At 46.7% G+C, this 15,128-nt stretch overlaps 1 protein-coding gene across 1 annotated transcript in view; it reads left to right on the forward strand.

Annotated features, from left to right (window-relative positions):
* LOC107270093 (insulin-like growth factor 2 mRNA-binding protein 1) overlaps positions 1–15,128 on the forward strand; it is a 65,783-nt gene that overhangs the window by 2,998 nt on the left and 47,657 nt on the right. The window contains exon 3 of the mRNA XM_015744774.2: positions 11,535–11,598. Within this exon, the coding sequence (XP_015600260.1) occupies positions 11,535–11,598 (64 nt within the window). The remainder of the gene's footprint in view (positions 1–11,534; positions 11,599–15,128) is intronic.

The raw sequence follows: 15,128 nt of genomic DNA on the forward strand, positions 1-15,128 counted from the left end.
GCGATCAATTGGGAAACGGTAGTCAACGCTAAAAATAGCTCGGTCGACGCCGCGAATGTATGTGGATTAAATCACGCATCGGAGGAGACTCGTCTTATTATTATCGCGCTCGACTTGTCTCGGCCATCGTTCCGAACGCGTAGAGAAAAAGCCACCCTGAAAGGACGAGGAATTTTTGTTCTTCAGCCAAGCGAGAAATTTTCTAGTTCCCTATCCCCCCGCCCCGCCCCCCTCCTCCTGCCCTTGCCAATCCCCACTCTATTCCGGCCAGCCACGTCCACCCCAGGTTCTTGTATTGTTAGTCTAGTCGTCTACTAGTTTAGGATGTCTGGCAGGCCAAGTCGACCGATGCCAGCGGGCTACACTAGCGCTTTCGGTAGGCAGCGGTTCGAAGCTGCGTTATTTTTCCCAAAGGAATATTTACTCTCTCCTCTTCACCGTCTCTTTTGCTATGGTGTCGGCTCTCTGTCCCATGGTTCTGTTCTTCGGGATGGCAACTGCCAGATCTTGGAGAAATATCGTACTGGGTTAGACGTGTACACTGGCCGATAGCCCGGTCTACTTCTGGCTTGGAAAATTTTACCACGTGGTGAGGGGGACAGGCGCACGCCGGCCGGTGGGTTGCCCAAGATGGCGTCCCGTTTGTCTAGAGCAGCAAGGTCACGCGTGTTTCGCCGCGTAGATAAGTCCCTGATAATTGTTCGTGGCGGCGAAACTAACGGTTCCGAGCAGATCGAACCGACGAGACTGAGAGAACTGTGGAATCGTAACGTCGAGACGTCCCTGGCGCTGAATTTACACGAGACGCGCATTAATAGCAGCCACGTGTATCGATAGGAGAAAGCGAGACACACCGTGCCAGTGATCGAGACCGAGAGAGACAGACTACCCGGTGCTACGAAAACGAAGAAAGATTTTTTCACGGACTGAAATGGAAATTTTGTGTGTCTCACTTGTGACTCGGATTTACAGTTGAACGAGACGCGGCGATAAGATAAAAGAGAAAACTGCTTTACCGTCCAACTCGCGTCTATCGACTTTGTGGAATTTTCGAGGTATTCGTTAAAAACGTGTCAGACTCATTCGAAGGCGCTAATCGGTTCGTCACACTTGCATCCCACGGCTGCCAACCGTGTGGAAGCGAAGCCTAAATTCCTCGAAGATCATCGACAGCCTCTCGAGCGACGTAAAACATTGTCAGTGTCCATATTAACCGTAGACTCGTTTCCGACACGAAAGAAAGTAATTACACTTCTTACGTAGACAAATAAATGATGAACCACCCGTTAGAATATATCTCAGACAAAAACCTGCAGTACACCGATAACGAATCTCTTCCGTCTACGTCCCAACACTTTTCACGCCTAAATTCTGTTTCCGTCCTGCACTAGATAGGAAAAAACTTGAGCGTCGGAACGCTGGCGTCCAGATACGTATTTGGAAGAAAGAAAAAAACGAAAAAAAAAAATGTACTCAAAGGGAATCGAACCCTCGTTCGAAATGACCCGCTGCCAGTCCGAAGTCTCGAAAATGTCACGTACAATGCCAGAAGAGCGTTAGCTCCGCCACGAGAGTAGAACTAGTTTGGTAGGTTAGGTTTTAGGCTAAGTTCCGTCTAGCTACGGTCAGGTCAGGTTGGGTTAGGTTGCATAGGCTTGTACTGAGTCACGGCGCTCTTCCTCCGGCGAACTCGCTCTCCCTCTACCCCCCTCCCAGCCACCGGACCTCCCAACTTCACACACCACCCAACGTTCCCACTTCCAACGCTTTCTCCGTAGCTTCGTCAGTCACCGACACAGCCTCATGTCGTCATCTCATCTTATCTCGTTTCGCTTCATCTTTTATCTCATCTCGTCCCCACTCCCCTCCACATCGCTCTATGTCATTCCCCACAGACTCGAGCTTCCTATGCGTGACACAGGCAATACCGTACCACCGTCCGCTCGCGCAACGCAGATCCCTGGCACTAGTGTCCCGCGCACGATGCTCCTAAAGTCTTAAGAACCTTAAAAGTCAGCGGCAGAAGGGAGTCAGACTTTACAATCGGAATGACTCGGTGCCGTCGACAGGAAACTGCCACATTCTTCCATGCTCTCTTGAGCCCCTCTTGTTTCCTCTTGCTACGGGCTTCGATAGTCTCTCTCTCTCTCTCTCTCCCTCTCCTACCTGAAAGACAATCTACTCCTCGCTGGCTTTAACGTAGAAATTTCCAAATTTACAATTCATTTAAAATATTACCTCGATCAAAAATCATACTGGACCGACTCGTATGCACAGATTGGCTGTAGTTGGTCAATGACTGTAGTTTCCAAATCAATATTGATACCGCTATCCAATATCGATGACAGCGTCTGGATTATATCACTAAGTAGAACTAAGTAGAGATTTTAGTTGAGATACCTCGGATATCCGTTCAAACTGCTCGTAAGACGCTTCGATTATGGCGGCCGTCTTAAATATTTCAAAACTTTTCACTCGAATTACGTAATTTTTTTTCTTCTTTCTCTTTCTCTCTCGCTCTCGTTTCTTGGCTTCTCTTTTCGGGACGCTACGATTGTTTTCACGAACTAACGAGAGGCCCGCGCGTCTCTCGCCCACCTATAACGTCCCCCGTGTGTTTTACTCAGCCCCAAAACGTATTTTAAGCACGACCCTATGTCGTAATAGGCTCGCCAAGCGATTGCGAGGAGCATTATCATTTTTCACGAGTACGTAACGAGTCGACGAGAACCCCAATGAAACTTTTGATTATCGTGTTAGCTATTCGTTACGATATAGGTATACCCACCTATGCCTGTCAAATATGAGACGCGTACGTTATTCTTCATGTGAAATATAGCCGAACGCTTCGTCAGTCTCTGTTCCTTTGTAAAATCGAATCAACGCAATAATTATCTAACTTTGTTTCGATTCGATTTTTTTTCAATACCTCAAAATCGAGGAAATTTTTTTTTATTTACTAAAAAAAGTACCCCTTGAACGCTCTGAAAATTCGTCTAATGTTAGTTTCTTTTCCCTTAGTCGCGGATTATTGGCTATCTGTTTCCATTTTTTCGCTCTTATCTTATCTGCATTTCCATTGCGAAATCTATCGGCTACATCGCGTCAGTGAATCTATATCGTCGATACGTCTCATATGCGTCCAAGTATGCAGGCAATTAGTATGTCAGTATAACATATTGGTATATTAGTTTCTACATTACGGATGATCAATTTTGTCGAAATTTGGAAGTAAAAGAGACTTATGATTTTTGAAAAATCTCACGATCTGCCTATCGGGCAAAAATTTTTTACTGCAATGCTAATGCACGGTGTGTCTTAATTGATGATTTAAGGTTCGAGTAAATTTATGAATTTGTAATTTTTACGTCACGGCTGGAACCCACGTTACAGGCCGGCTCTCCGCCTTTAATACACGTTATCGTGCAGAATGCATCTGATGCACTTGAATCGTACTGCATAATGCAAGAAAAACCTTACTAATTAGCATACAGATAGACAGCTATCTGATCGATGTGGACTGAAAGGCTTCCTACCAAATAAACCGCATGACTTTGCTGCATTCTTTGTTAACGTTGCCTCACCCTGCATAAAGTCCGATCCACAATCCCGAGTCTATTCGTATTTTCATTTTTCAAACCCGCCACCTTTACACGCCCAGCGAGCAGATGGCCGTTCGAATTTCCCGCCGTCGTTCAATGACGTCATAACGATCGAAAAACTACACCCAAAGAACAATCACACGACTTTTCCCTCATTTGCACCACGTACCAACCTTCCGTAAGCCCCTGTACTCGTCCCGGTACCAAGCCCGGCAAAGCCATATGAATTTTCGTTCAATTGAGATTTCGTGCTCACCGTGAATTACGCAACCGTGCACAAGCCTCGATTTGTCGCGTGCCATGCAACACCTGCCCTTCGAAAGAGTCCTTCCTTCGGGGACACCGGGACTGTCTTCGATCAATTTCGGAGCTGCTCGGGAGTTTCCGGAAACGTTCGTGTAATCGTTTGACGAATATCAGTGGTTACGATTTAACCTGGCTGCACGAGAGTCTTGTTATCAGTTTTTTGTACCGTCAATTTTTTATTGACTTTTATGATATCATTCCATCAATGATTTTTAAGTCTACTTATTTTTATTCTCAAACTTATTTTTAAGTCTAGTATTCTACCGATACTAGTACTTTAAATAATCCATTTAATCGTTATCGAATTCACCGGACGGAATTGAGGTTTACTCGAGGCTACGATACACAAACTTTATTGTCGTTAGACGTTAACCGGTCGAGTTTGGTTTGATTGTCGATCGGCAGAAAAAAAAAGCCAAGAAGTTTTAGGGGATTTGAGAGATTAGAAATGTGACTTGGTAAGAAAGAGAGTATCGCGTTTGATTACCAGAAACCGGTAGCTAGAGGCGCCACTCGTTATCGCTGCCACCGACGTCTCGACGCATCAGCGTCCTTTATGGAGATCGGCCCATCTTGGTAAAATTTTTAATGAAAAATAATATTTATTTTGAAAATTCCTGACGCGTTTTCTCCCTCGAATTTATAGTCGAAAAATTTCTTTGAAAATTTTCGTTTTGGTTTAGATTGGACTTTAATGAACTCTTCGACTTCTTTCCCTCTCGCTATCTTTTCTGTTTTAAAGGAAATTTATGTCGACCTTTTATAGCCATACGCATTCCCATATCCGTTTCCGGCGGCATTTGACTACTTCTCATGAAGATAACGAGTGAGGATTATAGAGTTGAATTTACTGAACAATATGCCCAGATTGAAGCGACCTACGCAGCATCACTCACAGGGCCAGCTGTCTCTGACAGAGTTGCATGTCGTTTCCGGAGAACTAGGGGAATGATCTAAAAATGGGTGAAAAGGGACAAAGTCGGGTAGAATAGAAGGAAGATGGGCAGAAGAAAGATATAGGGCTTCCATTCATAATGGGGACTGGACTAATTAATTTCTGTAGTTGGAACTCTATTAGCCCGGTTCAATAAATGTGGATTAATGGCCCAATGCAATTTTACATCTACGCATAAGTGCAGAATTACGGGGAGCCAGTGAAAATGAAAATTAGCAAGCAATGTATCGGCTGCCCAAAAGGGTTAGAACTAGTTAGAAGGATCCCAAAAGCGGAGACGGAATTCGCGGAAGGCTGTCAGAATTTTCAATTGCACTCGATTCCAGGATATTCAAGGATATTTCAGGAGCCTCCTGAATCCTCGATGCCGGAGGAGAAAAATTACACAGCCGCGGACGCCATTAATCTCTGAACGAGCGGATATTATTTTAATTCTCGAGTCTCAAGCGGGTCTCTTCCGAGAACGGCGTCCTTTGTCCGGACCGGCACCAGAAAGAAAACTGACCGAGTGATTTAATCTGCGAACGGGACCCTGCTGCATTTATTTTTCCCTCTTTTTCTCTTCTACAAATATTTTTTACATTTCTTTATCCCCACTCCTCCTTATCCGCCATTACATTAAATTCATTCTATTGTTATCGAACCTTCGCTCTTTCTCCTGAGAAACTTGAGCCCTTTCGTTTCACTTTCTTCGTATATCTCTCCCGTTGAAACCGTCTGTTTGGATTACCTAATGAAAAGACCTAGTATCCTGCACCCATTTTCGAAAAACCGTTATGATTAGATAGGTAGCCGTTAGAAGGGGTAACGTAGCGCACACTGGCTTAGAGTGGCATAAATACACTGACTATAGTGAAGCATAGTGTAACTTATGCATCTATAGGTACGTTCATGTTCAGTCGGTAGGCCAGAATTAACCAGAACAATCTAGAATCTAGAATTAAAATCCTAACAAATCATGTGTCTTACCTACGTTTAGTGTCCGGTGCGCATGCGCGTATCACGAGAGTCTCTCTTTATGCACTCGTTAACAGATACTTGTCTTCTTCAGTTAACCGTCAACTCAGCTGCACTCTGAACTTTGCCCACTCTTTCAGATAAAGGTCTTTATCTGTTTACGCGTTAAAAAAGTGTGATCGTCCAATTTCACGAACGAAACCGTTGCTGGTTCGAGTCGTTCAATCGGATTGATGGTCTGTCGCGCGACTAGCGTAGGTTACGGACGTTTCAGGAACTAATAACTACGTTCAGTCGCGTCGCGCGCTCGGCTGTCAATTTCGTCAGGTTATGGGTTAGTGATTGTCGAGTGAAAGAAAGTCTTCTTATTAGGGTTAATGCAGCTCTTGATTAGTGATTTTCAAACGGAAGGGACACGCAGTGAGGCAATGTGTAACAAGGAGCACCTTCAATTCGTTTTATATGCATTGCCAGAGCGAAATTGCATCCCACTTAATCGAGATTTACGATCCAATTGTTCATTTTGGTGCGGCCTGTCAGTCTGTCCTCACTGTCGAGACTGCACAGGCTAATTGGTAATCGCTGGAAAACGTCAATTCGCCCACTTGGACTTTGACTCCTTTGGATCGTCACGAAAATTCGATGGCTTCTACGAAACGTTAATTGACTTTTGTTATTCCTTTGGGATTTTGAAACTTAATGATAACGAAAGCTGAAGCGATTCGTCGAAAGTGCTGAGCAGTGAGGATTTCCTTGACGTGCGATGATATTAGAGGAATAATAATTCGCAGAAACTCAAGCAGTGATAGAAATAGGCACAGCAGTCAGTGAATCTTGTTAAGGAAAGCGGATATAAATAGAAAAAGTGAGTACAAGAAATAACGAGGTTGAGAAACAAATTTTTAAGAAAATGACCGACAAAACGGAATTTCGAAGGAACGTTAGGAAATTGAAAAACAGAGAGGTCAAGGGTCTCAAAAGGGACACAAGAGGAGAGAGAGAGAGAGAGGAATCGAGTGTAACTATGTCAAAGTAATAATGGATGGAGGAGAGCAAAAGAGACAGAAAGGATCTCGAGTGTTGCCGAGTGTAGCCGACGAGCCTGGGGATTCGCAGTCAGGACCTATCTTAACATGCGTGGGTTCGTTCATTCGGCTTTCTCGATTCGCTCGGTTCGTTCCGTTCGTTCGGCTCATTCGGCAAACTAACCTACCCACCTAAGTAATCCATTGTGGTTCTGGCAGTTCTCGTGCTCTCTTAGTCTGAACGGCTCTCACGCTGAGAGCCGGCCGCTCAACTGAGAGGGAGAGAAGTATGCCACAAGGCCAAGCCGTCTCTCGGGCCGATTTTTACTCACCTTTTTCTTTCTCTACCGAACGCTTAAAAGAAGCTCAAACCGAAACGCCGAATTATGTTCTTGACCGTATAATTCGTCTGACTCTTATACGATCTCATTTCGCATAACGTGGACAGCGCCATTATTTTCTTTCTGTCCTAAACACACTTACTCACCTGATGGTATTCATACATTTGCGGTATGTGTATTTAAACTATATTGAATATACTTCTTCTTCGTATTTCCCGTCTTGAAACCTTTCCAGTTATCCCTTTGTTCAATGAATTTTCCCGAGAAAGATCTCAACGGCCTCGTCTTTTGTCTTTTGGCTTTTGTTTTATTGTCTTTTGTCTAGTGCCGCCATTGGCCTTTCGTTTTAGCCGCTCCTGGTATCCAACCCTGACGAATTGTCACTGCCAAATTAATAGAATATCCCGTTGCGAGTTGGATGGATTAAAAGCGCCATTTTATGTCTATAGACAAATGAGCTTTTTTATGAATTTTTTTGTTATTTAAACAAACGTAAAATAATATCAAATACTGATTGAATCTTATATTTATTTTACAGAAAGTATGAAAATTTTCATTAAATCCGTATGACTCGTGGTGACAATGTCTATGATAATTTCCAACGAAATAACAATTTATGTACCTAGTAGCGCTAACCGCCGTGTCCAAAGGATCGGTCATTCAGAATCTCACTGGAATGCACAACAGGAACCTGTTCTCATTCCCATTCCCATTCCCATTGGCAACCGCGCAACCAAAATATTTCATTACTTCCCCATGGAGCCAGTGCTCCTCTCAAACACCCCGTTATGTCATCCCCTAGACAAAATCTACCAACTCGAAAGGGAAACTCATCGAGGGTTAGCCTAGAGACTAGCGTTTCCGGTTTTTCCATCCTGCGTACCAGCATGACCAAGAGAACAGGAAACGTAACAGAAAGTTCAAATCCTGTCTCTATAAAAAAAAAAAAATAATAAATAAAAATAAAAATCTAAATTTCACATTCGCTAAATCGTTGAATTCGAAATCTTATCTTAAAAAACAGATCAATCACCCGGCAATCATCACAATATCCCTCCCGAGGACATTCATCTCTCAAGATACTTTTCATCATCTCATCTCCATTCTTTGAATCTCAGTGTATATTATCCCCAACGCGCAATTCACCACAGAATAGAAACTCGGCAATGCTGCCGAAATAGATGAAGGAATGAATATATATTAGGTAGGTATAAACCTCGATCTATACCTACCTACCTGCCTACATACCTAAGCTCGTTCACTCACCAACTCACTAGGACTCACCTACCTGGTAGAGTTTTCGCTTAGGGGAGCACCAAAGACCTTGAGGCTTACTCGCCCGGCCGGGTGCCGGCTAGTAGTGACCCACTATAAAGGCACTTGCTGTCCTGCTCCTAACCCTCAAAAATACCTTCTCTCCGTCTCCCTCAGGTACCTCGTGCCTCCTAACCTACTCTCTTGCCCAGTTGCCCACGTATCCACCGGCTCCCTAAAACTTGCTTCGTTCAGCCCCGACTCTCCGGACTCACGAGCAGCACACCCTAAAACCCACTGCGGACTCACTCTCACTCTCAATACAAAATTCTCTCACTTTTCTACTGCCTGGGACATCTCTCTCTCTCTCTCTCTCCCCCGCTATCCCTCTCTCTCTCTCTCTCTCTCTCTCTTCCCTTACTCTCCTACCTACACGCACATGCCAGCCATTCGTAGACGTATCTCCGAGCGAGGATCCCTCGCGCGTCCATGCGCGTCCATGCGCGCTTGTTCCTCGTCCTCGTCGTCGCGCTTTGCCGCTGCTTAGAGATGCGTCTGTATTGGAGGAAGAATAGGTACCTACCACCTAGCATAGCAACTGCTGTTTCTGCATTTCTTAGCCAGCGCGCCCCATGCGATGTCGGTATATTTGAGCTATATACCGGGTGTCCCGTACGTGGCGCCAAGGGCCCAGGTTGGTTATGTTATTTTTTTTTTTTTTTTCTTTTAACGACACGTCATTTATCGGACATTTTTAGGGATCTCATAAGAGTTCCGGCGAGAGAACGACGCAGCCGTTAATCACGGATCTGCCAGATAATGCACGCGATGATCTTGCCGAGGATGATGGAGACGCTTTGGAGAGAACAGATAAATTTCCGGGTGATCGCCGAGCGAGGAGAGGCGTTGCATAATTTGGTGACAGTGCGTAACGACGTAGTGAGAGAAAGATAGGGGGGGGTGTCTGCTTTTGGGTCCTTTGACTTTTTTTTTCATTTCCGAGAATTCGTAGCGTGGGTCCTCTCCGTGTCGGCCAGGCTAACCCCTCTTGGGTTTCGACTCGTCTGATCTCGTCACGCCGACACCCTGGATTTTCCGGTGATCCTGTGCCAGCCTCCTGGAACGGAAGCCTCGTGCAGGCGTGCAGGAACTTTTACTCCCGTGAACGTGAAATCGTTCGCGATTCATGGGATTTCATGGGAACCCCCAGGCCTGGCTTTAGGGCTGCCCGTCGTTCGTAAAGGTCGGCAGCCTCCGGTGGAATTTGCCTCGGGGACAAAAAAAGACTTTTATCGTACTCCTACAGGACGCTGGAATGTCCCAGGCGAAAATACTTTTTAACCTTCGTAAACGCTGTATCCGATCTCTTGACACTTTGCTGCCAATTGCCTTTTGCATGAAACCTGTTGCCCTGCGCGAGGAACAGGAGGGAATGCGGGGAATGTCGGACAGGAACCGACGGTCGAATCTTTTCGAGAGAGAGAGAGAGAGAGAGAGAGAGAGAGAGAGAGAGAGAGAGAGAGGGAAAGGGTCCCTCGTCACACGTACGGGACATTCTAAGTAGCCATCTAGTCCTTCTTCTTTTTTCTTTCTTTTTCACTTTCCTCCTCTTCGCCTAGTTCACTCTCCCGTTCGCCCGAGGATTCATACCCGTATTTTAAATTCATTCCCAATTCCCAAGCTAGTCTCTCCCCGGTATACACTCCCTGTCTACCTAGGTACCTCATTGTACCCAGCATTCCGCTGCATTTAATGGACTCCTCGCGAACAATTCCGCCACTCGCCACACACGGCATTGTGAGATCTCCCTATTTTTCGCATGGCCCATTCAGCCCCGTGTCCATGCCACCCTGTGCTCGGCATACTCTAAATAAATTTTCAGATTCCTATCGGGCGCTTGTCAACAAAACCTGCCGGTCGCGCTACTTTTGAAATGCCCTGTAGCCATTTTACCTTTACACGAGCAGCCACGCGTGACCCACCCCATGCCCTGCAGTCTCCTCCGCGTCTGCCAATCTTCCAGCTTCAAAATATCACTTGCCCGCAGAAATACCAAAAAATCAAATCCTTCGAAATAAAAAGTTTCCATCTCTATCTGTCCACGTGTTAATCCACTTTGGTCTGATTCTTCATACTTTTTTTTAATACACCCCTTACACGGGAGCCCTGCCCTATGGGTCTCAATCCGTCGTGGCACCCATTCAATTTTCCAATGGTCCTCAGGATGTCCTCAGGACGTCTTCGACGAGGTCTGCATAGCAGAGACGCCTCGTGCTGGCCTGGCCAAACGGTCACAGGAGGAAAAGGGACCGACGAGGCAAATAGTTGGAATTTTTCTCGTGACGCAGGTAGAACTGGTTAGGAAATTAGATGGGTCGACCGGTAGAAGAGACACCTGGCGCACACCTAGGAAAGGAAAGGAAATACGCGTGGATAACTAGTCGTCCTGGAGATTGGGGCGACGCTGGGGCGCGGAATCCTGAACCCCGAGAGCCCGTCCTTAGATACGTTCACATAACCTCTTGATCCTGATTAGAATATGAGTGAACGATACGGGACGGACAACGTGCGATTCCGTCCATTCTGGACCGCGTGCTTAGAAATCTAACCCAGAACGACGGACGTGCCTTGGAAAAAGCTGTTGCTGTCTGACCAGCTCGGTGGATGACCGTTTTGTTACACCTATGGTTTACCATATCAAGCCACGGGTTTTTCCATAGGGAACCATGGGAAAAATCACAGGACGTAGCTCCCATCCTTTAGAGCATGCCGGACCCATTGATGCTGGACGAGCTTCTATCGAAGATCTGATAACTTAACTTTGATCCTGAATCACGATCACGATCGATCTCTAATCGACAATCGATCACGATTTTCCGCCGTAATCCCTACGGACACACCTGCTGCCAAAGTGTGCCGAGCGGAGCGTGACGAACCGTTGCTTCCAATCTTACCTTTAATTTCGAACAAACTTTTCATATCGACTTCCGATCAGTAATTTTTTTTTTTTTTTTTTTTTTTTTTTTTTTTTTTTTTTTTTTTTTTTTTTTTTTTTTTTTATAAAATTAACTAAATTCCTTTATTCTACTTACAGGATACAACTATCTTGGATCTACATTAGTGGTCGAACCATCCGTAGCCGGTGGAGCCAAAAAACGGTGAGTTTTTTTTTAAATAAAATTTTCCAAAATTTTTCACCTTCTTTTCACTTGGATTCTTTTTTCTTTTTTTCTCATCGTCTTTTCTCGAATTTTCATATCTCTCCTTCGCTCATCCGAACCGCCACGGTTACGGCGTTCAGCCCACTTCGGCCTCGACTCGTTTCGCACGATCCTTTGCTAATTTAAGTGGACAATTACTGCGCGAGCCCGTAATTATCCCTATTTATAAGCACGGCCTCTCGCGAGAGGTATCGTCGCGTGGATGGATAAGAGGATAAAAAAGTAGTGAGAGAGGAAGAGGAGGAAAGAGAAGGAAGGATAGAGGAAGAGGAAATCGGGAAGGAGGACCACAAGGCCAATTCGGCAGGGAGGCAGAGGGGTGGCAAGACGACTATCGGTCCTAAGAGGGATAGGAACGGGTGTCTCGTGGATATGGTTAGGTTAGGTTCATGCTATCGGGAAGATCGCGTGTAACGCAAGCATAATGAGAGGATGAACCCGCGCGTGCGCTTTCGGTGTAAGCTCCCGCGAGTATGGTCACGTTAAATAATCGGGATTAGCACCAGTGGAACTCAATTTCATTTTTAACCCCAAAATCTCTTATTCCTTAAAACTGTCAAAATCAATTTCTATTCTTATCCCTACCTACGTTCGCTGGACGTGAAAATGGTCAAAAATACGTACTGGTCCATTAAAACCGCCATTCGACGTCGCCTGTCGCCAATTCTCATTCGACTGGCATACCGAAGCGAGCAGAGCATGACTGTTTACGAGCGAAACGACGTAATAAAAAAATTTATAAATTTATTCTGGAAAAAAAATGATATCGTATTTCTGTAGTAATCTTATCAACAGTTATCAGGCACGCGTGTAAATCTGATTTTGGTTTTACTTAAAATTTGAAATTCCCGCTCTCTCCTCGATACCATTACCCACCGATCGTTCTCTCATTGAGACATATTTGGGAGCCGCTGAAGTGGCAGGCGCAACGAGCAGCCTTCTCGGTCGAAGCGAGCCTCGGAGGGACAAAAAAATGTGGCACCTGCCTTCTGTCGAAGAAACTACATGGGCTGAACTGCTCAGCCGCTCAGCCGCTCAGCCGCTCAGCGCCAAACGCTCCTTCGGCCTAACCGAACCGACTCGCAGCCAAACAGGCTGCTGCTTCTTTTCTTTGGACTCTGCTCGCTCGTGCCACAACTGCAATCTGTTCCTCTGCGTTTCTTCGTAGGACGTAGCGACGCGGCATATCGCGGATCAGCACACTCGGACCGTGATACGCGCAGGGAGTTACTCAATTAGTGTAATCGACCAGGAAAAGAAATCAATTATTGCTCGATAATGATCGATACCTTTGGATATATATATGCATATGAATAATGTGTGCGAGTTATCCTTCTCATTGGTCATTACTTGCTCTTCGCTGCGGGCAGCTGACAAATTGGCAAGGGGAGGATTATAGGTGGGTCCTGTGTGCGTGCTTGTGCGAGAGAGAGAGAGAGAGAGAGAGAGAGAGAGAGAGAGAGAGAGATAGGGTAAAAAAATAAAAGAACAGAGGGATGGCAAAGGGGAGGCAAACGAACCAGTCGAGTGCAGTCGCCTATCACTTCCGGCGAGTTGCTATATGCTTGCCAGAGAATCTAGTTGTCTGGTATCTATGGTATATAGGGGGTACGGATGTATGGAGTCTCCGAGGGGATGACGGGGCCTCCACCCTTTCACTCTTACACCCTTTCACCGATTGACCCTCTTTCCTATTCCTTATTTATTTCTTCTCTCTCTCTCTCTCTCTCTCTCTCTCTCTCTCTCTCTCTCTCTCTCTCTCTCTCGCACAAGCACGCACACAGGACCCACCTATAATCCTCCCCTTGCCAATTTGTCAGCTGCCCGCAGCGAAGAGCAAGTAATGACCAATGAGATGTTTAGCTCGGATGCACGGCTAAACATTAATTTCCATATAAGCCGATATGTTTCAAATGTAAAGTACAAGAGGCTCGAGACACGATGATGAAGAAAAAATAAAAGAATAGGAGAGAAATAGGGCGGGCAGGGGGAAAAAGAAAGGAAGAGAAAAGAATAGACGAAGAAGAAAAGAGAAAAGAAGGAACGCCGAGAGTTGCTAAAGGAACTAGTTTCGACAAGGTTGGCAGCCCTGGCACCCCTAGCGGTCATAATATCTACAAGATTTCGGCTAGGACCTTTTCCTCTTAACATTCCTGATCTCTCTCTCTCTCTCTCTCTCTCTCTCATTCTTATTTGGTGCTCCTCCTTACTCCTTTTTCCCTCTTGTCTCTCTATTCGATCCGCAATTCCAGTAAATTGCCCTGCAGCCGCACTGAGAGGAAGCCGCCGGGCCTGTGGGGTGGGCTGGTGGCTCCTTCGCTGAGCAATTCGAGCACAAGTATTCGTGCAGCACTGTGTGCGTGGAAGAGGCGGCGGCACCGCAGGCACCACGTGCATTTCTTTATTTTGAATCCTCAACCGCAAATTGGCCATCTCCAAAAAGGAATAGTCCACCTCGTGCCCGAGTATGACAATTGAGTCACGTGCTCGTTGCATCCGTTCCGCCGAGCCTTCCAATCCAGTGGAAGTTCCCGATTGGCAGCTATACGCACGCATATGCATCCCGTGGATCCCGTGTGCATCCCGTAAATACGAACAGCCTCCTCTCCCACCAAGGTCAGGAGCCTCGAAACGTCTGTTCAACTTCAACTCGGAATCAGAATCGGCGGTTGACAGGCCGGGAGGGAGGGGGGCTCCCTACAGGTAAACAGACCGAAATAGGTAAATTGAGGTAAAAGCGAAATAGAGAAGGAGTCAGGAAGGGCGGCTCAGGACACGACGTCAGTCGGGAGTGACGTGTCGCAAAGTGCATCCGGCTTGGTGAAAATGCATCGGATGCACAGAAACACAGGACTCCTCGAGTTCGGCCAGTCGGCCGCATTTGGCGCTTGCACTTTTGCCGATTTGCATAACAAGGCCGATGCACCTCGCGGCGCGCACAGCACGGTCAGGTTTCGCGATACAATGAGATTGACCCCCCTGGTCCAGCACCGGCCGGGATGCACTTTGCTTGCACCTCTACCCTGCATTCACTTCCAGAAGTGCACCGTGCGCCACCAGGCCCTCGCGCGCGTGCGCGCGCCCCCCCCTCCCTCTCCCATTCATTCGCAAGGATGCAAGGTGTGCTCGGGAGATGAGGAGATGAGGAGAGCAGGAGGTGGGGCTGGTGCATCTCTCGGCTCAGCAGCCGGACTCCTCGGACTCTGGTAGGAACGAGCCGTTGCACGGGGCGCGTGCCAACCTCGTGGCCTCGTGCCCTCGTGGCGACCCACCCTCCTCCCAGCCTCCCGTTCGACTCACCACTTTACCTCAGCCTCTTCCTCATCCGCCACGTCCTGGCGGAACCTCCGATCGGCGCCGGCCGGCCTGCTTCTCCGTCCCGGCGCTGCGCGTCGCGACGCGGGCCGCTCTGGCGCCCCCACCCCCCGGAACACGCGGTGCACTTTTAGTTCGCCCACCCCACCGCC

This window comes from Cephus cinctus, unplaced genomic scaffold (genome assembly GCF_000341935.2).
Source record: "Cephus cinctus unplaced genomic scaffold, Ccin1 Ccin1_scaffold0696, whole genome shotgun sequence".
NCBI lineage: Eukaryota > Metazoa > Arthropoda > Insecta > Hymenoptera > Cephidae > Cephus > Cephus cinctus.